Source organism: Podarcis filfolensis, assembly GCF_964270895.1.
Source record: "Podarcis filfolensis genome assembly, chromosome: 16".
Taxonomy (NCBI): domain Eukaryota; kingdom Metazoa; phylum Chordata; class Lepidosauria; order Squamata; family Lacertidae; genus Podarcis; species Podarcis filfolensis.
Genome location: NC_139620.1, coordinates 10241421 through 10267571, shown reverse-complemented (window position 1 = coordinate 10267571; position 26151 = coordinate 10241421). Strand labels below are relative to the sequence as shown.

The window sequence follows — 26151 nt, the reverse complement described above, 5'->3', positions numbered from 1 at the left end:
GGTGGAGGGAATCCGTATTGTGAAGGGGGATAGGGTATATACTGTACTGTATTATTTTTAAAAATGTATTTATTTAAAAGGCATTTATATACTGCTTAGCATTACAAAAAAAATCTTAAAGCAGTATACAGTATAACAACAACAACACTGAACCAAAACACAGCCAAAAACCAGTAAAATACAATAGCAAAATAATAAAACAAATTCGGAAGATTCAGGGAGGTAAAACAGGGTCCAGCCTTGCAGGTCAGGGAAAGCGGGGCAGAGAGAGAGAAGTCTTCACAATATATCTGAAGCAACTTGATCATTGCTGCTTCACCCATGGCAGAGAGGGAATTATTATTATTATTTATGTATTTATATGCTGCCCATCTGACTGGGTTGCTCCAGCCACTCTGGAGGGCTCCCAACAAAAAATAGTAGGGAATGGCATACTGTATATTTCCCACTTTCTGCAAAAGCCTTCAAAGCCAATTATGACATTTATAAAGTACATAGACTGTGGTGGCGCAAGAAAAAAATGGGGGGACACAGAAGAGCCAAGTATATCTCTAGATGGACAAGTTGTGTCCCACGTGTTAAGATCTCTGAGAGAAAAATAACAGTCTCTGTTGAGGTAGGAGCACCACAGTACAGTACTTAAGCCCACCACTTCCTAGTTTGGAAGATTGCTTGCCCTCTCTCCTCTCCTATGGTACCACTCAAGTGAAAGGAAAAGGGGCAACTTAAATGTAAATGCATAATTAGACATAAACACAGCATATATTTGACACTGGAAGGGGGAGCAATACAGTACTAATGGTGATTCCCCCCCCCTCAGTCCAGTTAGTACTGTACCTGTCTTCAAGAGCGGGAAACAGTTAAAAACATAAACACACATTGCTATTGTGCAGTGCCTATAAGACCAAGGAGGTTTCCAGCATCTTAAAGCCTCACAGATTTCTTATGGTATAAGCCAGGGGTGGCGGACCTCAGTGCCAAATGTGGCCCTCTGAGCTTCTCTGCTTGGCCCTCAATACTCTCCCAAGGTAACCCTGCCACAGCCCTGCTCTACACCCATTTGCATCACGGGGAGCAGGGGGAGAGATAAATATGTGTGGTGGGTGTAGAAATTTAAGGTTTTTGTGTGTCTGGGAATGTACCCTACTGTAAAAAGGGCAAAAGTCACACATGTTGCTGTATCTACTTTTGCCGCTTGGCCCAACCCACCCCTGGCATATGGTCCTCAAGATGGCCATATGTGTCAAGAGCCTGTCCACAAAGGAGAGGATCCTGATTGGCCCAGGATCCCTCTTGCATGGTAGAACTATATAGGCATGATGTATAGCACAGCTGGCACCAATGTGGCTGTCAGGTGTCACCTCACCCCAACCTAGTTATCTACATGCTGCCAGGTATAGTCATAAGGAGTTTTGCAGTGTATTGTCATCAGTCTACCACTGATACACATATTTTTCAATTTCCTCCCCTGTAGGTAAGGTGGTAGATCTATTCACTGATCATGTGCCTAGTCACAATGATGGACTAAACGAGGACCAGTCAACTGAGGCTCAATCCAAACAAGATGCTGTTAATAGGTGGTTCCTCTGGTCGGATGAGTGGTGTACAGCCCTACCAGGTTCAACTGGTGGCCCAATTGCTCCTCTGTCTGGACAGTAATCTGTGCTCTAATAACCTCCCGATTAGATTACCGAGATGCATTATACATAGGGCTGCCTTTGGTGAAGAATGCAGCAGCAAGATTGCTGATTAAAATGAGGCAGTATTGAGCACATAATGCTAGTTCTGGCACAGCTGCAGTGGCTGCCTATACATTCCCAAACCCAATTCAAAGTGTTGGTTTTAACCTACGCAGTCCTGGAAGGCTCAGGAAATCAGTCTCAATTCAAAGCACCAGTGATTTACCTTTGAAGTCCTATATATGGTTCGCAGCCAAGATCTGTAAAGAACCACATGATCTTGCCTACCCAATTAGGCCACCAACATAAGCCTCACAGCTAAAAGAAGTGTGGTTATTTGGAACACAAGCGATTTTTGGCCTCCTTACTTGGAGACCCATTCATCAGCATTCAGTTCTTCAGCATTCAGTGCAGAACATTCCGGCTTTGATACCTTTTCAGTTTGTTATTAAGTTGTATTCAGGACAGAAAGGAGGGAGATAAATATGCACCCATGAATAAAGTAATAAAAATTGCCCTTTTTAGATTTCATTTACCAAAAAGCAGAACAGAGATGAGGAACCCATAGCCCAGGGGCAAGGAGCCTTTTTCAGCCCACATATTCCCTTATGGAAGTCAGATACCAGTGGCAGGAGGGGCCAGACATAAAAATGGGTGGAGCAAGAGATTTGATTTGATATATTTCTATTCCACTTTTCCAACAACAAAGCTCAAAGCTTCAAATGTGAATCTTACCTTGGCACATTAGGTTAGATTCTACACACATTTATACACTATACTCCATCCAGGCATGCATTCCAGCAAGGTAAAAATACCCAAGGCGGGTGCCTAGTGAGTTACAGGACCTGGGAAGTGGGTGTGGCCTGGGGAGAGTCCCAAGGACTATCTAGAGTTGCCTGGAGGGCCACATTTGGCCTCCAGGGCTGAGATTCCTCATCCCTGCTATAGACCTCCAGCTGTTGCAGGACTACAATTTCCATCAGTCCTGACCACTGGCCACGCTGGCTGGGGCTGATGGGAGGTAGAATGCAACATCTGGAAGGCCCCACAGGTCCCCTATCCCTGGAACATCTGAATACTAGACAGCAGCAAAAACAGCCCCATGCCTGCATATTCAGCTTTTGGCAAAGCTTGAAGAATCACACTCACAAGTAGAACAGGAAGAGAGGTTTATTGAACCAGTGTTATTTTAAATATTTGCATATTCATGTCAACAAGCTGAGGCCAAGAATAAATGCTGGCAACTGTTTTCTTTGTTATCTGTCAGATTATTCGTCATTCTCATAGTCAGCTGGGTTCTTCTTTTTAAGACGTTCAAATTCTTCGGTTCCCCAGGAATAGATGACATAGGCCGCGACAAAGGCTTAGGAGGTTAAAAAAGAAACACAGTTAGCTTTACAACTACAATAAAAGCAACCAAGACTTCTGTTCTTCCAGTTCCACCGTTCTCAGTGGTCCCAAAGGTCCTCTTGCTTCCTTGCACATGACTCTGCCCTGTCTCCCTTGCTGTCCCTTATACCTGGAATTGCATCCCAAATGACCTGAGTGGTATCTTTCTCTCTTACATCCTTCATAACCCTTATCAAAATCACTTATTTATCACCCTGTTGGCACAGCCCTTAAGTTCCCATAGTCTACTGTAACAAAGGCTAAATACATGTTACTAAAATAATAACATATTCTTCTGCTATGAAGTACCATTCCAGCAAATAGTTGGGAATGCAGTACCATCTTTTATAAAAGATCTGGCTCTCCAGATGTTGGACACAACTCCCATACACCTTGGACAGCATGGCCAGTGGTCAGGAATTATGGGAATTGTAGTCCAGCAAGATCTGGAGTGCAAGAGGCTCCCCCACTCCTGCCTAATAGCATGTACAAGTAGGAGTTTTATAATCATGACAGCCCAGGATATGGCAACTGCTCTGCCATTCCTCATTTCCTTAAAGATGCACTGTTAGCTCTACATATATTTGTGTGGCCTAGCCCCATCTGTCTTTTTATTTCTATCCCCCTCTTTGACTAAAGAGAAAGCCATTTCCAATCATTTTTTTTGAAGAAAGAAGAATAGTGTTGTTTTTTAAGATGCCAGTTTGTTTGTTGCCATTTTCTTCTGCATTGATGAGTTTTTCAAGAAAAGTACTGCAATGGAAGCAAATAAACTTATGTATTAACACATGACTAGCCAATGTGGTGCCCTCCAAATGTAGTTGGATTACAGCTCTTCACCCCTTACCACTAAACCCTAAAAAGTTACTAACCTGCAATATATATATATAGGTGTGTACATGTGTGCTGGGGGTTGGCAGAGAGTTGTTTCACTCTTGCAAGAGCATGGTACATTTCTTTTTTTTAAAAGTGTTCTAATGATTTTCAGTTACAAATGAGTTAGATATAAAAAAGGAGAAAATAAAAAAGAATAACAATAACAACAAGTTGGAGGAACCTAGTACATTTTTATGCTGCAAAGAGGAGGCTTCTCTTTTATGGCAGCCCACTTGGTTTCAATTCTGGGCACAGAGAAGGAATAGAATCTGGCCCCACTCTGCAAGCCCACTCACTCGCCTGCACAGAATTACTTGTTGCCTATGGCTACCAGGCTGATACATAAACACAGGGGTGTGGAATCTTTTTCAGCTGAATTCCCTTCTGGGGGCCACACACCAGTGGTGGGTCGAATCAGAGGCAAAAGTGGGTGGAGCAATGAATGTAAACGTTTGCCTCTGTATACTAGATTAGTTTCTAAATGTGCGCACGCACACCCTCTCTGTCCTCCATCCTGACATGCAAGAAGTGTTGTCAGAATTCAAGGATATAATCCAAGCCAGGGAGAACCAGTCAAGGAGGGTGCAAAGCAGAGCCAGGAGGAGAGCGGTCTGGAGAGTCCCAAAGGCCAGAGAGCGCTTGAAAGGCTTCATTTGCCTCTCAGCTCCAAGCTTTCCCACCCCTGCATAAACTACCAAGGCTGGATCCATCTTTCCACTGAATTGTTTGCTATAACCTGTAATCCAAAATACTGTACTTTTAATTAAGTCCACCATCATCGCCTCCTTCCATTGGTCCCTGTCAAACTGGCCTTCCCATAAAATTAGCTGCTGAGGAGTGACATTTTGGTATCAATATTTTTAGGGGAACGTTGAAGACTTTATTATTTTTTCTTTGTAGCTTTCAGTGGCTTGTATAAATTGGGCTGCAGTGATGATGTGCTAAGCTGCCGACAGAATGCTGAGCTTGTGCCGTACTAGTTCATTTTTTTTTTGGGTGCTGATTCTTTAAGATCACCACAAAATGTGATTTTATCCAACTCACTTATATCAGCCAATTATATCCATGGGTCTACTACTCCAAGTATGTGTTAGTTGGATGCAACCCAGTGTTTTAAAAATATAATGAAGTGTGGTTGTATCATATTTAATTCTTTTAAATGGTATTCAGACTGGTTGTCTCTGCTGTTGCATTCCACTTTGTGAATATATATATATATAGAGAGAGAGAGAGAGAGAGAGAGACAGAGACAGAGAGAGTGTTTTTCTTTCTGTAGTGTTTTTAGTGGTTGGTCATCATGCTGCGATGACAGTCCGAGCCACTAGACAATTTAAAAGATACACAGATGGAGCAGGGGCTTGGAAGCTGGCCCTTACAGGGACCCACCTCAGAGCCTGAATAGGTCATCTCAGGATTGAAGAGAGTACAGCGGGAGAAGGTAACACTATGCAAGAGGCTGCCAGCACTAATATAAAACCCGAAGACCTCAGGACTTCATAAACTGCTGTCAATGGTTGCAACAGCATATGAATTCGTTGAACTATTTGAAATGCACTACTTAAATGCTAACTATCACTGTCACTGAGGCTAAAGATGACTAATTGCTAACGAGATTTTGTAATTACACTAAGGAGATTATAATTCCGGAACACGTGGGAGAGTAGACTGTTATTGCCACTGTGTACTGACTAAAGGAGATTGTCACCTTGCTCTGCTCTCTTGCTCCATCTAGTGCTTCCAATGTAGAGCAAAGAGAACTGTCTTTTATAAATTGGCACAGGCTGCCCAATAGCCACCAGGCTAAGTTCAAGGTGTTGGCACAAAACCCTGCATGGCTCGGAACCAGGATACATAAAAGAGTGGTTCATCCCCTATATACCCAGCCAGTCACTGTGTTCTACAGGAGAGGGCCTTCTGAAGATAACCATCTCATCAGCAGGTCTGTCCTGCGCAATGCCAAAACTGGGAACTCCCCCCACCTACATGTAAGACAAGCTTCTTCTCTATTGTTTTTTCAGTCCTGCGGAAAACTTCTCTATTTCAAGAAGCCATATAAGTGGAATTTTTTACCCCAGTTGGTATCTGCATTGGATCTGAAATTCTGGGTTCTTTAAATTCTGGGTTTTTTATTTTATTAATTACCTGCTCTTCAACCCAAGATCCCAGGATGGGTTACAACAATTAAAACAATTTATAATCCAGCTGGATACTATCCTGGATTGAACACTTGACTATTTTGAAGAACTCTAATATATATAACCGACAGATGGATAGTTGGAAGTCCTTTTAACCTATTTCTTTACTTCCCTTATTAGTATACCGTATTATTCCTTTAATATTCTTATCCCTTTGTTATCCTTTGTTTTTCTTTTCTACTTTCTTTTTGTTCCTGCTTTGCTCTGTTCTTTTGTGGCCCTCTACTCAGGGTTAAGAAGGGGTTAGCATGCAGATCCATCACTTTTCGTGATGGACAGTGGATGAAAAACCCTGTTTGGGAGGCAGGGAAGGGAAGAACTCTCATGGCGGGAGGCTGGGGAGAAGAAAATACCACAGTTTTAAAACAGGGCTATGTGAGATCTAAACATCTGTACTTCATCTGATAATCTGGCTGCTGCATTCTGGAACAACTTAAGTTTCCAAAGTAACTTCAAGTTAATTCATAGGAAGCTATTCATAAATGAAATAAATAATAACAATAATGAAGTTCATCTAATCTGCTCCATGCCCTCTTTGCAATATGATGGCAATGAAGAAACTGCTCTCCCCCCCCCCCATGCCATATGTTGCTCCAGAGATTGCCGTCTTCTGAAACCAACATCCTGCGTACTTCCTTTGATCTTCACTTTGAACATCAATGCACTAATCCTGGAGAAAGAACCAGCCCTCAAGGGTAACACAGAGCACACAAGCAAGAAGCAGAAGGAGCAGCCTAAATAATTTTTAACTTACGAGGCACCACCCGGAAGACCTGTGTACTGAACCGCCTCCAGACATTAAGAATTCCTTTGGAGAAGAAGTGTGGGAAAGCTCTTTGTTCAAATGGAGACAAGCTGTAGGTGATCACATGCCTTACTCTCTCCAAGTTTCCAAAGTGAATACCCATCTTGGCAGGCTGTTCTGCAAAAGGAAACAGGAATGACAGAAAAGTATAGGATTAGCAAAACATTGCTAAAGTGGAGTGCATTCTCCCAACATTTTAACTTTGCATAGGGGGTTGTTTAAGGGAGTTTTCCAGTGACTCACTTTCAATACAGGGTGAAGCAAGACCAAGTATCAACCTTTGACTACATCTGCATGACAAAAAGAGGTTAGCATCTCAGAACCACATGGACCAGGAATGGGGAATCTCTTGCCCTCCAAATGTGGTTGTGCTACAACTCCCACCAGTGCCACCCAGCAAGGCTAAGGGTCAAGGACAATGGGAGTTGCAGTTTTTATTATTCCTGCAATTTATTACCTATTCTTCACCCCAAGGTCCCAGGGCAGGTTACAACTCTTAAAACACCACTCGTAACATTAAAAACACAACATTAAAAAAACTTTAAAATTCCAGAAATAGGGTGGGCCCTAAAAATATATATACATCAGGTGTCAAAAGCCAGGGTAAAGAGGTGCATTTTTTCCAGCATTCACCAGAAGCTATATAATGAAGGCCCAGGATGCACCTTGGTGGGGGAAGCTGCCCTGCTTGTAGTCCAGTAACATCTGTGTGGAACAGCCTTTCCCAATCTTGGTCCCCAAGGTGATGTTGGACTACAACTCCCAGTAGCTCCAGCGGTCAGGGATGATGGGAACTGTAGTCCAACAACGTGTGGGGACCAAAAATTGGGTAAGGTTGGGGAAACAAGACTGAGCTAGACCGACTCATGGTTCCAGGAAGCTTCTAGTGCAGGCATCCGGCCCTCCAAATGTTTGGGACTACAATTCCCATCACCCCTAGGTGACAGGACCAGTGGTCAGGGATGATGGGAATTGTAGTCCCAAACATCTGGAGGGCCGGAGTTTGCCTATGTCTGTGCTAGTGGGTGCTGTTTACACCGGAGTAAAGAGAGACCGAGGACCCTTAACAGGGGACTCCTGAATCCTGAGAGTATAAAGGCCGGCGTGATAGAACCCTTTCCAACCACATTCCCGCTTCTACGCACCCGCTCAGCTCCTTGCAGGAAAGGTCACCGCTTCTCACTCCAGCATCAGAAAAGGCAACAGGTCCTCCTTTCTCTTTTCCGGTCCCAGAAAGGTCACTTCCGGTTTAAACGACTCTATAGAATCGCTATCAGGTCAGCCAGCCCGTGACGTATTGCTGAGCATGCTCACTGGCAACTGCTGAAGTCGACTCCCTGCCCTCACACGGCGGACGCGCAGAACGTCGGTTTACGGGAGCTTCCTAGTGCTCTTACTACGCACGCGCAGCTCGCTCCGCAGCCGCTGTGAAGTCGGCTCTCCTTCTCTCTCCTTGGGAGGAGAGGGGACGGATTTTCCCCCTTTGCCCATACCTACAATGGCGGCTCCGAAGCTCTGCAGTAAAGGGGAGCATGCGCGGGTTTGACGTCTGTGGGTTGCCGCAGCCCCACAAGGAAGATGGCGGCGCTCAGGGCTTTGTGGAGATTGCGGGCACCTTCAGGGTCATGGAGACAGGGGATTGCGCTTGGGGCGGCGCCCAGCAGGTAATACCCCCCACCCTGGAAATAGCTTTTCCCTTTTTTTGTTTTAATGACTGAGGGTCTACCGTTACGGCTACGCGGCTCCCTTCCCACCCCGGTGAATTTCTAGAGAAATGTCAAGGTCCTAGTCCTCATGGAAGCCGTGCTGCGACGTGAGACCTCTGCCCTCCAATCGCCTTTGCAGGAGGACACTTGTGAGGAAAGGTGCCCTCTGCATATGCCCAGAGGCAGCGTCTCTGTACGTGGCACCGTGCGTTTCTGTTCAGAGGCCAAAGACTGAAACAGGTTTGGGGGAGAGAAGAGATGAACCTCAGTTCAAATGACGTTCTGCGTTGCATGTAGGGCAACCCCTTTTGTCGCTGGAGGTGGGAGTGGGGAACCATATGTTGGACCATAGTTCTTAACATAAACACACACACACACCCGTCCCGCATAGCTGTCAACGTTTCCCTTTTTTAAAGGGAAATTCCCTTATTTCGAATAGGATTCCTCGCAAGAAAAGGGAAAAGTTGACAGCTATGCCGTCCTGACCGAGGCTGATGAGAGTTGGAGTCCAGCAGCATCGATCCCTAGGCCTGGATTCACTTTCTATATGCTCTTGCATGGTAAGGTAAATGTATAAAGGTAAAGGACCCCTGGATGGTTAAGTCTAGCCAAAGGTGACTATGGGGTTGCGGCGCTCATCTCACTTTCAGGCCAAGGGAGCCGATGTTTGTGCCAGCCTGACTAAACCACTTCTGGCGCAACGGAACACTGTGATGGAAACCAGAGCGAAGGAAACGCTGTTTACCTTCCCGCCACGACGGTACCCAACGCTGTTTACCTTCCCACTTCTACCTACCCGCTCAGCTCCTTGCAGGGATGGGGGGGCAATTCTCTCCCCATTTCCCAACTTCCTCTCTAAGATTAAATTCCAAAACAAAAAGTCCTTTCCCACCAAAGGAAGGCAATATTTTGGCTTTATCAGTACTTTGTCAAGGCCAATTCACTCTGCTCAGTAAAGAAAACCAGTGCTTCCAGCCTCTTCCCTTCCCCCCTTCCACTTTACTCACAAAAGCAGATTTTAATAGTTATATAGTCCCATCTTTACATCCATTCACATCAAAATGATTTTTGATTACCAATATAAATAAAACTATAATATTAATGTTATTTTAAAGTCTGATTTAGTCTAATGTTAAGAATGAATATTATAGTTCTCTTTTTTTTATCTTGATTTTTAACAAGCTAATATCTTTTAATAAAATAAGTCCACAATTATAATTCCATTAGGTTAGATGTCTTCAACACTCTGAAAGATCAAAAATTTCTTTCCCAAAAGTAGTGTAGATTCAGAGAGTCAGTCCAATCTTTCTTCCAGAGAGGAAATTTGTAGTATTCTTCCATTAAATAACATTGCAATCCTTCTCTGCTTTGTCCTCCATTTTAAGTCAAGTTCAATCACAGCATAGGAGAGATTCAAGTTCAAATTGAGTTCAAGTCAAGTTCGATGTTTTAAAAAATCTTGAGATTAGTATAAACGAAAGCAGTGTGTAATCTTTTAATCCTTATTGTTCATTAGTTAATTTATCTCCCAAGGTAAACTTCATCAACATTTCACTTGTATGTATTTCGTGCTCATAGCACCAGGAACGGAAGCAGACTTTCTTTTAACACTCCCGTTCTCCCTCCACCCCGCCGAATCAATCTAATTAAACAATCCTCACCTTTGCAGTCAGCTTCAATATACTGGAATGGTAACCACTTGTGGCTGGATCAGAGGCTTTGCTTCACGGAGCTGCAATGGTTCCTAGTTCACCAGCGCTTTCACTCGGCTTCATCCCCACTCTCTGCACCTCTCGGGATGGAGAACAGAGACCTGCAATGCCGAGGTGCCATCTCTGAACAGCAGGACCCCGAGACACCCCAATGCTCCTCTTGGGTTTTGGGGGGGAAGCGCATTGCCCTTTTGCTCTTCCCCGGAGGCTTCGTGAGGCCGAATCAGATCCGCCGTCCATCCGCCATGTTGCGGGAACCTGGAAGTGATGATTTTTCATTCTTTTGCATAGTGCAGGCATCCTCAACCTTGGCCCTTCAGATGTTTTTGAGACTACAGTTCCCATCATCCCTGACCACTGGTCCTGCTACCTAGGGATCATGGGAGTTGTAGGCCAAAAACATCTGGAGGGCTGAGGTTGAGGAAGCCTGGCATAGCATATGTGCGCCTTGTGGGTAGGTTCGTTATTTGTTTGTCTTCGTTGGCAATGCGAGAGGTTGGAATATTTTTTTTTAAATTTTGTGTATAGTGCGCTGTTATTTTTGCCCCTGTAAGCTGCTTTGAGATGTGGTGAAAAATGTGGTATAAATTCCTTAAATACAAAAATAAACTTGTGATGAGCTGCCAGTGAAATAAATAAATAAAAATACAGTGGTACCTCGGGTTACAGGCGCTTCAGGTTACAGACCCTGCTAACCCAGAAATAGTACCTCAAGTTGAGAACAGAATAAGAACAGAAATCGTGCTCCAGCAGCGTGGCAGCAGCGGGAGGCCCCATTAGCTAAAGTGGTACCTCAGGTTAAGAACAGTTTCAGGTTAAGAACGGACCTCCAGAACGAATTAAGTTCTTAACCTGAGGTACCACTGTACAGTGTTGGGCTGGTCTTACAGACAACTGACTCAAAGCCAGGAAAACAAATAGGAGCCAGATCTGGTGGATGTCTCCCAAGGTCAGCATCTATCCTAGTGCCAAGGCTTGCCCTACAACACAAGCTAGTCAGCATCCTGTTTTCAGGTTCATACTGAGTGTTGCTGCCTGAGCAGATCTTAACATTTCTTCTTCCCTTCCTTAGAGGAAAGCAGTGGCAGCCTGATGTGGAGTATGTCCAGCAGTATGGAGGCGCCGTCATGTATCCCACGAAAGAGATGGAAAAATGGGTCCCTCCTCCCTGGAACGGTGAGTTTCCTCCATAGAACTGAATGGAGTCTCCCTCTCATGTGGAGTTTCTCAACGGGATGAAATATAGTATTGTTCTGCTGTATTTATTGTTAGTGTTTCTCATACTTGGGTCCCCAGCTGATTTTGGACTACAGCTCCCATCACCTCTGACCACTGGTCCTGCTTGCTAGGGATGATGGGAATTGTAGTCCAACAACAGCTGGGGACCCAAGTTTGAGAAATACTGATAGGCTGCACATAACTAACTTCTACTCGGAACAGACCGATTGTAAATAGATGGCAGTGACTAACTTATGTCAATTGATTTCATGGGGTCTGCTCTTGAGTAGGTTGGCTTCCATGCCGGATCAATTACAGAACATCCACACATAATCAAAATAAAACAATCTCATTAAAAAACAAACACAGTGTGTGAAGAAACTAGCTTTAGAAAGGTAAAATTCTCGTTTGTTGCTATGCCCACTTTTGCCTCTGGCCTTGCTCACTACTGGGCAACCCAATCAGATGGGTAGCATAATTTTTTTTTTAATTATTATTATTATTATTATTATTATTAGGTGGCGCCTGGAAGGTTCCCCATTCTTTGCCCTTACCTTTGTACATTAGGCTACCTTCAGCCACACAAAACCCCGAAGTTTCTACACCCACCCACCCACCCTTCTCTGTCTCCTGGTCAGCAAGGGGCATCATCACAGTTCAATGACACATTCTAGCCAGAAAAAAACGCTTGCAAAAGAGACACAGCAGGGCTGGTAAGCAGTGTGGCTTGGGAGGGTGTGTGGCCTGCAGAGAGCCCCAAGGCCCTCAAGCCTGAGTTTCCCCATCCCTGGGTAAAAGTAATATCCTTTGCTCCTCCCACATTTGCTTCTTGCCCCACCCACAGATGTGTTTCCCCAGTTGCTGGCCTATGAGTAAGTGCAGCTGTTAGCTTGAGGAAGGTCTCCCTTCTCCTGCCTTACCAGCAAGATGTCTCACATGTGCTCTTCTGACCCCAACAGACAAGGACCCGCCCTTTGAGAAAAATGTCTCCAATCTGACCGTCAACTTTGGGCCTCAGCACCCTGCGGCTCACGGGGTCTTGCGTTTGGTCATGGAGCTGAGCGGGGAGTCCGTGAAGAAATGTGACCCCCACATTGGCTTGCTTCACCGGGGCACCGAGAAGCTGATAGAGTACAAGACCTATCTCCAGGTAATCGTGGCAGGAGCTGCTCTTGCACTCTGGTCCCGCTTGTGGGATTCCCATCACGGGCCTCCAGTTGGCCACTGGGAGAACAGGACATTGGGCGAGAGCGACCACTGGCCTGATCCAGTAAAACTCTTAATAGGAGTTAATGGGAGTTTTACTTAATAGGTCCCCTCGCACCTACGGGACCGCCTCTCCTGGTATGTCCCACAGAGGAACTTATGGTCTTCAAATAAAAACATCCTGGAGGTCCCAGGCCACAGAGAGGTTAGGCTGGCCTCAACCAGAGCCAGGGCTTTTTCAGCTGTGACTTCAATCTGGTGGAACGCTCTGTCACAAGAGACTAGGGCCCTGCGGGACTTGACATCTTTCCGCAGGGCCTGCAAGACAGAGCTGTTCCACCAGGCCTTTGGCCAGGGCACAGCCTGACTCCCTCTTTTGGCAATCTTCACAGAACTTTAGCTTAATGGTTGCCATCAATTTGATTTTAATTAATTTTTATAATGAAATGTTTTTAGAATGTTGTACTATTTAATTGTTGTTAGCCGCCCTGAACCCGGCTTCGGCTGGGGAGGGCGGGATATAAATAAAATTTATTATTATTATTATTATCATTAATATGTTCTGAAGATCCTTGAGCAAGTCTCTAGCTGCTTTCAAACTATCCTTTTCTGGCCCAGGCTCTGCCCTACTTTGACCGGCTTGACTACGTCTCTATGATGTGCAACGAGCAAGCCTACTCCTTGGCGGTGGAGAAGCTGCTCAACATCCGTCCGCCCTTGAGGGCTCAGTGGATCCGAGGTGGGTAAGCAAAGCAGGCAGCTTACGAGGGTGTGGTCGCAGCTAGCAGATGAAGCAATGCCTCTGAACTGCAGCCCATGTTTCCTCCTTGGTTTGTGTACCTTTAAACAAGCCAACATTAGGGAAGGGGAACCTGTGTCCCTCCAGATGTTGTTGGACTCTGGCTCCCATCATCCCTGCCTGTTGGTTGTGTTGGCTGGGTGTTGGGGTCAGGTCAGCAATAACTCATGTGTCAGTGAAGTTAACTCTTTATTCAAAGAAACACAGCTCAGGCCAGTGAGCACAACAACTCTTCCCAGCATAAGTAGTCCCTATGAGGCAGTTGTGAGGGCTGATGCTCCCACCTTCCCACCACACCTTAAGCCCCCCCCCCCGCCCGCCCGCCCGCCCATTCTTTCCCTTGCAATCGGAGGCTCCTTCGTCTTGTCTCTCTTTCCTCCACCCTCTTCATGTCTTGGCAAAGTTCTGGGAGATCGGGGTGGGGGGTGGGGAGCTGCCCTTTGCCCTTGGCTTCTTCAGCAGCCTGCCTGATCTCTGCCTCTTGGCCCCCCCTCCTCTCCAGCCTCCACCTCTGCCTCTGATTCTGGACTGCTCTCTGACATAGACTCTTCCTGCTTCCTAAACCCTGTCACCTCTTCAGCTGCCAACACCTCCTGCTCCCAGTCCTCCTTTCGTCTCTCTCTGATCACATATCATCATCCCACCACCAGGGATCTCCCGGCTCTGGGTCTTCTTCCCTTGGGGAGTTCCCCAGCTAGTGCCTCCCGCCACTCCTCTGCATCCAGCCAGCCCATCAAATTGGGGAGGATGCGAGTGGGTCACGGGTACCTCTGTTAGGATATAGTTCCATTCCACCTTAAAAGGAGCAGGCATGACTGGTCTATCACATGCCTGTTTACTTCCAGCTCTCGCTCGGAACTTCCGTTTGTATATAGCTTTTGTATTGCTGCTGCTTTCCTGGACATGGAGGCAACCAGTCATGTTTTTCCTTTGTTCTGAACTACGTTGAATAAAGCTGTAAATAGGCTCTCTCTGTGTCTGCATCTTTCGTTGTGGAGACTTACACACTCTGCTGAAAGGGTGTGCACGGGTCTTGGAACGTCTCTGGGGCTCGTGTCGCTAATTGACTGATGCTGTTCCACGGGAGACCGGTGATCGGCCAGAGACAACTGGGGGCCTGCCTGATGCCTCCGTCTCCCTGCAGTATCCCAACAACCTCACCCCTGTGCTGTGTCCTAGGCCTCAGTCCTAAAGACACTCACTAAGGAGTGAACCCCTTTGAGTTCCATGTGGCTGAGTAAACATGCTTAGGATCGTAGCATTTAATATGTGGCGTATCCCCCCCTCCCCATCCGTTTCCTTACATGCCCCCGGTTCTGCGTTCACAGTAGCTAACCTGAGTCTCTGCCTCCTTTCCAGTTCTATTTGGCGAAATCACGCGTCTCCTAAACCACATCATGGCCATCACAACCCACGCCCTGGACATTGGGGCCATGACTCCTTTCTTCTGGATGTTTGAGGAGAGGGAAAAGGCAAGTGCTCTTGGATCCAGCGCTGTCATCGGAAACGCGAGTGGCCTTGGTGGCATGGAGTGCCATCTGCCAGCTTCATCACCCATTTGTTCCCAGACAAGTTTCAGAGTTCTAGTTTTGAACTTTTAAATCCTCATGTATCAAAACTGCCTAGGTGATCATTAGGCAAGCCCTCCAATCCTGCCATCTCCAGTAGAGGGATAAGACTACAGTGGTACCTTGGGTTAAGTACTTAATTCGTTCCGGAGGTCCGTTCTTAACCTGAAACTGTTCTTAACCTAAAGTACCACTTTAGCTAATTGGGCCTCCTGCTGCCGCCGTGCCACCAGAACACGATTTCTGTTCTCATCCTGAAGCAGGGTTCTTAACCTGAGGTACTATTTCTGGGTTAGCAGAGTCTATAACCTGAAGCGTATGTAACCCGAGGTACCACCGTACTGGCATACCTCCCTAGATGGTTGTTGGGGTGACATATAAGAGGGGACTGCCTGACTGCTCAAGGTATTCTCTGATTCCACACACATCCCCCCAAAACGGTGCCAGGTTCATTGTCCTGAGCACATTAACCTTTGTTTTTAAAAAGTAATTGACAAGGTTTCTAATCCTGATGATTGTGGAAACCTGCCTTATAGCTCTGTGCACAAAGTCAGAACCCAAAAAAAGTTATTGGAGGTGGCGGGATGAGGCATAAATGCCCTACTGCACCTTGCATCTCCTGCTAGTTTCTAAATGATGCAAAAGAAGCAAGCCTGTGCAGATTGCATAAAACTCCATGGCACAGCGTACATGGAGAGTTAGAATCCTAGAATCATAGAGTTGGAGAGGACCATGAGGGTCATCTAGTCCATCCCCTGCAATGCAAGAATCTTTCGCCCAACCTGGGGCTCAAACCCACAACCTTGAAGTTAAGAGTCTCCTGCTGTACTTACTGAGCCATCCACAGGGCTCTTGCTCAGCGGTGTAGGAATGTTATTCTCTCTTATCCCCGTGCTGCCTGCCGTGATGTGCAGCAACATCCTGACACCTCAAGCATGAAGTTCGTAGCTGTGTGAACTTGAGATGTTGGGGATGAAACCAAGAAACCTACAGCCTTCGACAGTCTGGTGCCTTCTAGGTATTTGGGACTGCACCTCCTATCAGCCCCAGCCAGGCCTAGTCAAAAACACTGAGCGTTGCATAACATCATAGAATTGTAGAGTCCTTGGAAGGCACGCCAAGGGTCATCTAGTCCAACCCCGCTCTCGTCAGCCCCAGCCAGCCTTAGCCCAAAAGAAGGCATCCGGTGGGGAAGCCGCTGGCCCATGGCAGAGGCCAGTTGGGAGCTGTCCACAGGATTGCACCTGTAAAATGTCCCCCTTCCCTCCCTCTTTGTCTGCCTTCCAGATGTTTGAATTCTACGAGCGGGTGTCAGGAGCCCGGATGCACGCTGCTTACGTCCGACCAGGAGGGGTCCACCAGGTGAGAAGGCTGCTTTGTGACCGGACAGGTGGACAGCCAGGTTGGATTGGGCAGGTCTGAAGACTTGTTTTTCACAGAGACGGGAAGACCACTAGTTCTCCAGGACCTCTGTCTCTCTCTCCATGGGTTGTATCCACTGTCGGTTCTAGTCTTAGTTGAACACAATCCCAGGATGTCTTTTCAGCATCTGCTCCTCTCTTCTTCTCCATCCCCGTCACTCAGGACATGCCTCTCGGGCTGATGGATGACATCTATGAGTTTGTGAAGAATTTCTCCATCCGGATAGACGAGGTGGAAGAGGTGAGGCGTTGTTGACAAACGGGGGGGGGGGCAGCCCTTACCACGAGGTTTCTCTGTGACCACCCAAGCTGCTGTGGCAGGCTCCTGCTGTTTTAGGTTTTTAAAAACCCCTCTTGAGGGTGCCAGTCAAACAAATGTGCTTTCTTTCAGCCATCCTATGCTCCTCCCCTAGTTTCCCCTCCAACAGGCAGTCAGTATTTCATGCCTACTGAGCACATTCAGTCTTCATGGGGGTTGTGGGGGGGGCACTCCTTGAGATTGTTTGTGTTTTTCCTAAAGATCTTTCATCCTTGTAAAAGCTGTATCTTTTCGCTCAGATTCTCCCTGAGCCAAAAGATCAGACCCTGTTTTCATCTGTATGAATTCCTGCTTTTGTTTCAAGGGTGTTATGTTGTATTTTGGTTTCAACGGTGCTGTTTTTATGTTGTACACCACCTAGAGGTTTCCTTTTTAAAGAAGTGGCTTTAAGTGCTTGAAATAAAATAAATACTTATGCAAACCAGAGTTAAAATTAACCACAGTTTCAGGCTCTAGCAACCGTGCTAAAGAAGGAGCAGGGGAAGAAGAGTCCTAGGCTTGTGCTGGTCACAGTAAACCATAGTTTATTGCGTTTAAGCTACGGTTTATCATGCTTAAACTATGGTTTGTTGTGACATTCACACTCTCTGTTCTTCTCCATGGTTTCTTCCTCTTAAAACAAGGTTGGGGAGCCTGTGACCATCTAGATCTTGTTGGGATCCAGCTGCCTGTAGCCAGGATAGCCCAATGGTTGGGGATGATGGGAGGTATAGTTCAGTAACACCAACCCTATCCTAAGAGAAATATAAAACAGAACCTGATAATTGTGCCATGAGCACCACTGACTAGTTGGAAATCAGTGATCTGAAGGGGGAAGAGCTGGTTGGGGTTCCCCACTCCCCCAATATAGATTCCACGGCTCAGTTAGTTGTATCTTTTCTTTCCCTCCATCCCTCCAGATGCTGACAAACAACCGAATCTGGAAAAACCGGACAGTTGATATTGGAGTGGTGACGTCGGAGGAAGCTCTCAATTATGGTTTTAGGTAACGGAGCAGTGAATGAAGGTGGTGTCCACCAGAATTAGGGTGTCCTGCATTGTGTGGGTGCTCACTTTAACCTTGGGCACAAATGCTGCGTTTTCCCTCCTGCATCTCTCCTCTTCCTCTTTCCCTGTCAGCGGAGTGATGCTTCGTGGCTCAGGAATCCAGTGGGACCTTCGCAAAACCCAGCCGTACGACGTCTACGACCAGGTGGAGTTTGATGTCCCGATTGGGTCACGAGGCGACTGCTACGACAGGTGTGGTTCCACTTTCTGGAGGGGGATTTACCAGCACTTGGTGTTCTGCACGCCCCCAAGAGCTTGTCCAGCAACTTCTCAGTAATAGTATGCAATTCCTCAAAAAGCACAATGTCTCTCTCGTCATAAGAACAGTCAAAATGGTTCATCCAGTGTCTTCCTCTGCTGCGATGGGTCGTGGATTCCTTCCAAAGCCTCCCACTTTTGAAATATTATCTCACCCGCCTACAGATTTTGACTTGACTTTCTATCCAAGTCCATTATGAGCTGTCACTGCCGACCCCTCCTTCCCCCAATTCTTGTGGCAATTGCAGAGAGCTTGGATTGAAAAGAGCCATGCTTGTGTTGGCTTGGTTCGATGCAGGATCCCTGGGAGAAGGAGGCCCTGCCGGTCAAACATTGCAGGAACATGGAGAACTCCAAATGAGCCACTTGGCTCCTTGGAAGGTTGGGAGAAGAATGAGCCTTTTTAAGCTCCTGCTCTCAGGCTCCACCTCTTTATGAAGAGCTCTAGATTCTTAAAGGGCCCACCCTCTGGCCTGGAGGTGGGCACCCTGTTCCTTAGCCTCCTTCCTGATGTGCTCTGTTAATGGGACCTTCCTGGGGTTTTTCTCTGTCTGGTTCTTCACTATCTAGCTCCCTGGCTAGATAGCGTTGGGTGGTACCCAGCCAAGTTCGGTATAGTATTTGATTATATCCAATGTTAGTCTAGTCAAAATGGACCCATTGAAATTAAACAGCATGTATAACTTAGACCCAGTGGGTCTACTCTGAGTAGAATTTAGTTGGCCAAAACCGATTAGCCCTAAGTTATTCATGTTGATTTATTTAAAAAGGTCTATTCTAAGGAGGACTAACATTGGGTACATACCGATAAATTTATATCCCACCTTTCCTTCAAGGAGCTCAAAGTGGCATGTGTGGTTCTCCCCTTTTTCATTTCAAGGTTTTTCCCTGGCCGCCCACTTCATTCTCACAAAAATGCCCTGCGAGGTAGCTTAGACTGAGAGACAGGCACCGGCCTGGTGAATTTGATGGCCAGGTGGGGATTTGAACCATGGTTTCCCAGCTGCTAGCCTGACACTCTAACCACTATGCCACACTAGTTGCTCAAGACTAGTTGGGTCTATGCCGTTGTGTTTTTTTACTAGAACGCCCAACGTTTTATTTACTGCATTTGTATCCCACCTTGCTGCCAAGGAACTGAATGTGGTATTTGCCCTTCTCCTCCAATTCCGTTTCATCTTCACAATAACCCTGTGAGGTAGGATGGGCTGAGAGATCATGACCACTGCCCCCCCCCCCCCGCAAGCTTCATGACTGAGTTAGGGGTTTGAATTGTCACCTTTAACCATTACCCCACACTCCCTCACAGGTACCTGTGCCGAGTGGAGGAGATGCGCCAATCACTCCGTATCATCTTGCAGGCCCTCAACAAGATGCCTGAGGGGGAGATCAAAGTGGACGATGCCAAAATCTCCCCTCCAAAGCGGGCAGAGATGAAGGTAACAAAACCACCCCTGAGCTTGAGGTGGCACCTCCTGGTGGTGAAACGGGGAAGCTCTCTCCTTTGTCTGGGTTTTACAGTACAGTGGTACCTCGGGTTACATACGCTTCAGGTTACAGACTCCGCTAACCCAGAAATAATACCTCGGGTTAAAAACTTTGCTTCAGGATGGGAACAGAAATCGTGCTCCGGCGGTGCAGCGGCAGCAGGAGGCCCCATTAGCTAAAGTGGTGCTTCAGGTTAAGAACAGTTTCAGGTTAAGAACAGACCTCCGGAACGAATTAAGTACTTAACTCGAGGTACCACTGTATCTGAAGAAGTGTGCATGCACACGAAAGCTCATACCAATAACAAACTTAGTTGCTCTCTAAGGTGCTACTGGAATGAATTTTTTTATTGGGTTTTACAGTGTGCGTGTATCTTTTATTCCCCCTCTCCAGACTTCCATGGAGGCCCTGATCCACCACTTCAAGCTGTACACAGAGGGCTACCAAGTGCCCCCTGGAGCTACGTACACAGCTATAGAGGCGCCCAAGGTACCGTCCTGTTCTCTGAGCAGTTGGAGGGAACAGTGGATCGGCAACAAAATGGAGTGCTCCCGTTCTGGGCTCCAGCCAGACATGCCCTTTCCCTGGATATTCCGCCACTCGAATCTCCCTCTTTCCCATTGCTTCTTCCTGCACCAAACCGATATTCAGCGTTCTGTAGCTACTGAGCATGCTCAGTCCACGCTGGGCTATGGTTGGTTTTCTTGGTGCATTTTTAAGATATTCCCCCCACCACCACCAAAAAAGATTTGTCCCCTTACTTCTGGAAGCCCCAGGATGCTTGCAAGTATGCTGATTCCTCTTTCTTCATCGTAGGCCCCATTTTTACTTCAGTCTGGTCAGCGCCTGAGTTTGCTGTCAACAGAGTCGCCAGCCGGATCTTGCCCTCTGTATACCTCCTTCTTACCATGAGAGCATCTGTGGAGCTTAATTCTCAGCCTGGACTCACAGTTCCCAGGGTTCCCTGGGAAGAGAGAATGATTGTTAAACTACTCTGATAATTGTAGCTCTTTTAGGGGTGTCCTAACAGCCCTCAGAAGGGATGCGGGTGGCGCTGTGGGTTAAACCACAGAGCCTAGGACTTGCCGATCAGAAGGTCAGTGGTTCGAATCCCCGCAACGCGGTGAGCTCCCGTTGCTCTGTCCCAGCTCCTGCCAACCTAGCAGTTTGAAAGCACGTCAAAGTGCAAGTAGATAAATAGGTGCCGCTCCAGCGGGAAGGTAAACGGCATTTCCGTGCGCTGCTCTGGTTCGCCAGAAGCGGCTTAGTCATGCTGGCCACATGACCCGGAAGCTGTACGCCGGCTCCCTTGGCCAATAAAGCAAGATGAGCGCCGCAACCCCAGAGTCGGCCACGACTGGACCTAATGGTCAGGGGTCCCTTTACCTTTACCTCAGCAGCCTCAACAAACTGTAGTTCCCAGGATTCTTTGTGCGGAAACCGTGACTCTTTAAAGCAGTACGATACAGCTTTAAATGCATAGTGTTGCGTGCCTCTTCTCATTGGAGTCCCAGAATCCTTTGCAACTCTCTCACTGAGGAAGTTCTAAAGCCATACTCCGCTTCAAGTTCTCTCTCAGCCCTCTCACACCCCATGTACCGTGGTAACCCGGCTTCTCAGTTTGGGTCATCTAATTCTCCTCCCCTCTGCTCCTCTGCATTCTCATCCTGCAGGGGGAGTTTGGTGTGTACCTGGTCTCTGATGGCAGCAGCCGGCCCTACCGCTGCAAGATAAAGGCTCCAGGATTCGCCCACCTGGTAAGAGGGACAAGAGAGGAAAGGGGGAAATGGCCGGTGCCCATTGGGACTGGCGGGGTGGGAGGCAGGCAGCCCAACAGCAGGTGGCGCCAGAGCCAACCAAGGGCAGACCCAACTATGTCTATGTTCTACAAGGGCAACTCTGAGATTGAGAAGGAGGAGGAAGCTGATAGGGTCACCCTCTGGGCTGGATGTAAGAAAGAAGGCAGGCAGGGGGACTGGGGTGGGCTGGCTGAGGGTCGAGTGAGGCTGGGGCAGTGCACCCTTTGTCTGTCCCAAATGAGGCACCTGTAGGAAACCCAACAAAGGAAGCTGCAATGCGCTCTATGTGGGGCTACCTTTGAAGGTGACCCGGAAACTACAACCAATCCAGAATGCAGCAGCTAGACCTTTGACTGGGAGCAGCCGCCGAGACCATATAACACTGGTCTTGAAAGACCTACACTGGATCCCAGTACGTTTCCGAGCACAATTCAAAGTATTGGTGCTGATCTTAAAGCCCTAAACGGCCTCGGTCCAGTATACCTGAAGGAGTATGTTTCCTGCTTGGCAGGGGGTTGGACTCGATGGCCCTTGTGGTCTCTTCCAACTCTATGATTCTATGAGTGTCTCCACCCCCATCATTCTGCCCGGACACTGAGGTCCAGCTCCGAGGAGCTTCTGGTGGTTCCCTCATTGTGAGAAGTGTGGTTACGGGGAACCAGGCAGAGGGCCTTCTCGGTAGTGGCACCCGCACTGTGGAACGCCCTCCCACCAGATGTCAAAGAGAAAAACTACTACCAGACTTTTAGAAAATGTCTGAAGGCAGCCCTGTTTAGGGAAGCTTTTAATATTTAATAGGTTATTGTATTTTAGTGTTCTGTTGGAAGCCGCCCAGAGTGGCTGGGGAAACTCAGCCAGATGAGTGGCGTATAAATAAGAAATTATATTATTCTTATTCTTATTCTTATTCTTATTCTTATTATGTAAGCTTCTTGATATCAGTAAGCTAGGGTGGGGAGGGTCATGGCAAGCCCTCCCCCTCCTTCTTTGCCTTGGGAAAAGCAGATGGCAATACGTCATGACCCTCAGATTTGGTTAGGTGTCCTTGCTGCATGTTTTAATAGAACGGCACTGGAAATATTTGCTCAGGGGGCTGGCAGGGGGAATTTCCCGGCTCTTCCTTGAACTATTTCTGGTAGTCATTCTTCCTTATAGGCTAGGAGAGTTCAGCATTGCAAAAAGAGGGACTCTATGCATCTGCTCATTTGTTTGACTGGGATGTGTTTGTTTTTGTGTGTGTGTGTGTGTGTGTGTGTGTGTGTGTGTGTGTGTGTGTAGGGGATGTTTCCTTCCTCTATTGTGTTCCTCTTCTCGTCACCTAGAGTTGGGAAAACTCTGTGTTTCGGTTGTGGTTTCGGGTGCACATGCAGGGAGGGTGGTGTGAGTTCTGCATGGTACAAAAAAAACTCATTCAAAACTTGTCGTGTTTCCCGAAAAATGCTGACCCCTCTGAATCTTGTCTCCGAGTTAAGCAAATTCCCGTGTTTCTTTTTACATGATTCTGTTTCAGTTGAACTTGCAAGAGAGGCAAATTGATCTCTCCAGATCACTGGGCCTCTCAACCACGGAAAACCTAATTCACAGCACAAACTTACATGTTACATGTTTCTTCAGAAGTTGGTCCTGTTGAGTTCAACGGGGCTAAGCCCTGAAAAGTAGGTGCAAGTTTGGAGTCTTAGAACGATCCTGGATTAATAGAATTGTAGAGTTGGAAAGGGACCCTGAGGTCATCTAGTCCAACCCCCTACAGTGCAGGAATATGCAGTTGTCCCATATGGGAATCAAACCTGCAACTTTGGCATTTCAGCACCACGCTCTAACCAACTGAGCTATCCAGGCTGGCTTCATATGACTTCAGCAGGAATTGTTTGCTTGGTGCATTTGGTGTTGTTTTTTTAAAAAGCCCTCGAATTTCTAGACCTTGTGAAATGCTCTTTAAAATCAAGGCTGAGATTCCTCAGCAAGTTAAATTTGGTTTCTAGTTCTGCTTTTTCCCTCCTTTCGCATTTGTGGTGGGAGGCTGCTTAGGAGAACATGTTGAGCCAGGTGTGGTGAACCTTTGGCTCTCCCAGATGTTGCTGGACTACAACCCCCATCATCCCCGACCATTGGCCGTGCTTGCTGGGGCTGGTAGGAATGGTCATTCAACAACATCTGGAGGGGCAGCGGTTCCCCACATCTGGTGCAAGCCACCTGTGTGCTGTTTTTATAGCCCTGGCTTGGTGGCAGCAAAGCGCTTGAGCTCAAAGCAGGGTCCTGGGGTGGGGGTGCAGTGAGAGTCCTGAGGGCCAGATAGAGACTTTGGGGGCCACATTTGGCCATTGGTCCTGAGAGTCCTCACCCCTGTACTGCAGGGAGGATGGTCTGACCAGCTCTTTGCTTCTCCTGATCTTTTTCTCTCCTTGCCCCATGCATCTAACATTTAATTCTATTGAAAACAAGCAAGCAAACACCAAATCCATAGACATTCTTAAATGTTCGCCTCCCCTATTCATTTCTGCAGGCTGGACTGGATAAGATGTCGCAAGGTCACATGCTTGCGGACGTGGTGGCCATCATCGGTAGGTCTGACTTCCATTCTTGTTTGACTTTTTGGCTGGCGGAGGGGGATGGGAGGTGGTGGACAGGCAGGTGGAAAGCAGGTAGCTGTAGCTCTGTGAGGTGCACCTGCCTGGAGATTTCCGGGACTGAACCTGGGACCATCTGCATGCCAAGCAGGTGCTGATAATCCACGCAGGCAGAATGACGCCCCTTTGGCAGAAGAGATAGCAGCTTGCCAGTAGCAAGATGGAGGATCCCGGTGGCAGAATTCCCAGGGGCTCGGTCTGCAGTGCTCACTGTGCCCACTCAGAAGCAAGTCCCATTAAATTCAATGGGACATACGTTCAGGGAAGTGAGGTTAGGACTGCAGCCTCAGTCTCTCAGCTGCTGTACGAGGGTTAGGAAACCTGCGGAGTTCTCCAAATGTTTCTGGACTTCAGCTCCCATTATCCCTGACCATTGGCTGCACTGACTGGGGTTGCTGGGAACTGGAGTCCAATAACAACTGGAGGGACATAGCTTTCCCCATCCTTGCAGGCCTCCTCTCCAGGGATAATTTAAGCCATGGTTCAGCCATCAGGTCTGGGTTTTCCTCCTCCATGGAGGATCTGATTGTCAGACAAGACGAGGGGTCAGTAAACTTTTTCAGCAGGGGGCCTGTCCACTGTTCCTCATACCTTGTAGAGGGCCGGGCTGTATTTTTTTTTGGGGGGGGAATGAACGAATTCCTATGCCCCACAAGTAACCTAGAGATGCATTTTAAATAAAAGCAGACATTCTACTCATGTAAGAACACTAGGCGGGCCCCACAAATAACCCAGAGATGCATTTTAAATAAAAGGACACATTCTACTCATGTAAAAACACGCTGATTCCTGGATCGTCCGCAGGCCGGATTTAGAAGGCAATTGGGCCGGATCCGGGCCCCGGGCCTTAGTTTGCCTACCCATGGACAAGACGATGTTTCCCCCTGAGCACATTCAGAAAGTGTTTCTCTCATCGTGGAGCGAGCAGAGGGAGTTGACTCGTACCAAGTGTCAGAGCAGGTGTGGTGAACCTCTGGACATCCAGATGTTGCCAATGGCTAGAGATGATGAGAGCTGTAATTCAGGAACATCTGGAGAGCCCACACTTGGGAGAGTTTCCATAATGGAGTTTGTGGGGTGGGCCAAGTTGTCTGCTAACATTTGATGATGGGCATCCCATTTTCCTAAAAAGTGAAGCACTGGGTTGCAGCAGAGCAGCCTGCTTCCTAGGCATACTTCTTCCAGGAGCGAGTCCCATCACATTGTGAAGTGTGGCCAGGACTGCAACCCTTCAATGCCCTCCGCTGCCAAATGTCTAACATGAAGGCTGTAGGCACCATCCCTGGCAGCTTTCACACCTCTCCTCCTCCTCCTCTTCCTCAGGCACCCAGGACATCGTCTTTGGCGAAGTGGATAGATAAGCATTGAGCCGCCTGGGGCGAACCACAGCATCACCTCGTAGAGGGGGATTCCCTCCTGAATTGGCACCTCCCAGCAAGGACCGTTGATGCACCGTCCTTCCTCTTTTTTTGGTGTCTCTCTCTCTGTGTACAGTCTTGTGTGGCCCTCCTTGCACTGCAGGCAGGGCTTAGCTATAATTAAACAAAATGCTCTCAGCAAACTCAGGGTGTGTCTCTGTGTTTGTGATGAGGAATCTGCCAGCGGGGCCTCACCTCCGCGTCCTTCTGCTTCCTCTTCCTTTGCTTAAGGTTGAAGCTCTGAGTTCTCTTTTTCCCATTCTCTCTCTCTATCAGTGCTGGGCCTTTTTTAAAAAAAAAAACCAAAGCAAATGCATACACACAGAGATCATTTTGCTTTGCAGACGGAACAGGCTGCATTCAACCCCCAGCAGCTCCATAATAATAATAATTAATAATAAATTTTATTTATATCCCGCCCTCCCCAGCCGAAGCCGGGCTCAGGGCGGCTAACAACACTAAAACAGTGCAACATTATAAAAACATTATAAAAATTAATTAAAATAAAAATTGATGGCAACCATAAACTAAAGTTTTGTAAAGATTGCCAAAGGATGGAGTCAGGCTGTGCCCTGACCAAAGGCCTGGTGGAACAGCTCTGTCTTGCAGGCCCTGCGGAAA

General features: G+C 47.3%; 2 protein-coding genes across 2 annotated transcripts; one reads left to right on the top strand and one right to left on the bottom strand.

Annotated features, from left to right (window-relative positions):
• Nucleotides 1-2831: 2831 nt before the first annotated feature.
• On the bottom strand, nt 2832-8249 carry UQCRQ (ubiquinol-cytochrome c reductase complex III subunit VII). The gene is made up of 3 exons (XM_083591697.1): nt 8090-8249; nt 6894-7061; nt 2832-3042 (listed from the first exon to the last, which is right to left on the bottom strand). Exons 2-3 carry the CDS (start codon nt 7045-7047, stop codon nt 2948-2950), a joined length of 249 nt encoding a protein of 82 aa, XP_083447823.1. The 5' UTR covers nt 7048-7061; nt 8090-8249; the 3' UTR covers nt 2832-2947.
• Nucleotides 8250-8427: 178 nt separating this feature from the next.
• On the top strand, nt 8428-25673 carry NDUFS2 (NADH:ubiquinone oxidoreductase core subunit S2). Its single transcript, XM_083591309.1, is given in 15 exon segments — nt 8428-8469; nt 8472-8608; nt 11435-11538; nt 12540-12730; nt 13405-13525; nt 14945-15057; nt 16441-16515; nt 16738-16815; nt 17793-17878; nt 18013-18132; nt 19508-19637; nt 20080-20175; nt 21360-21443; nt 23989-24046; nt 25436-25673. Coding segments are annotated over 15 exon segments (1458 nt in total). The 5' UTR covers nt 8428-8442; the 3' UTR covers nt 25474-25673.
• Nucleotides 25674-26151: the final 478 nt, after the last annotated feature.

Excerpts from the sequence above, each read along its gene's own strand:
- UQCRQ (XM_083591697.1), bottom strand. The coding sequence starts at position 7,047 with ATGGGTATTCACTTTGGAAACTTGGAGAGAGTAAGGCATGTGATCACC. Across the intron at positions 3,043-6,893 it reads GGTCTTCCGGGTGGTGCCTC|CCTTTGTCGCGGCCTATGTC; the intron begins GTAAGTTAAAAA and ends TAACCTCCTAAG.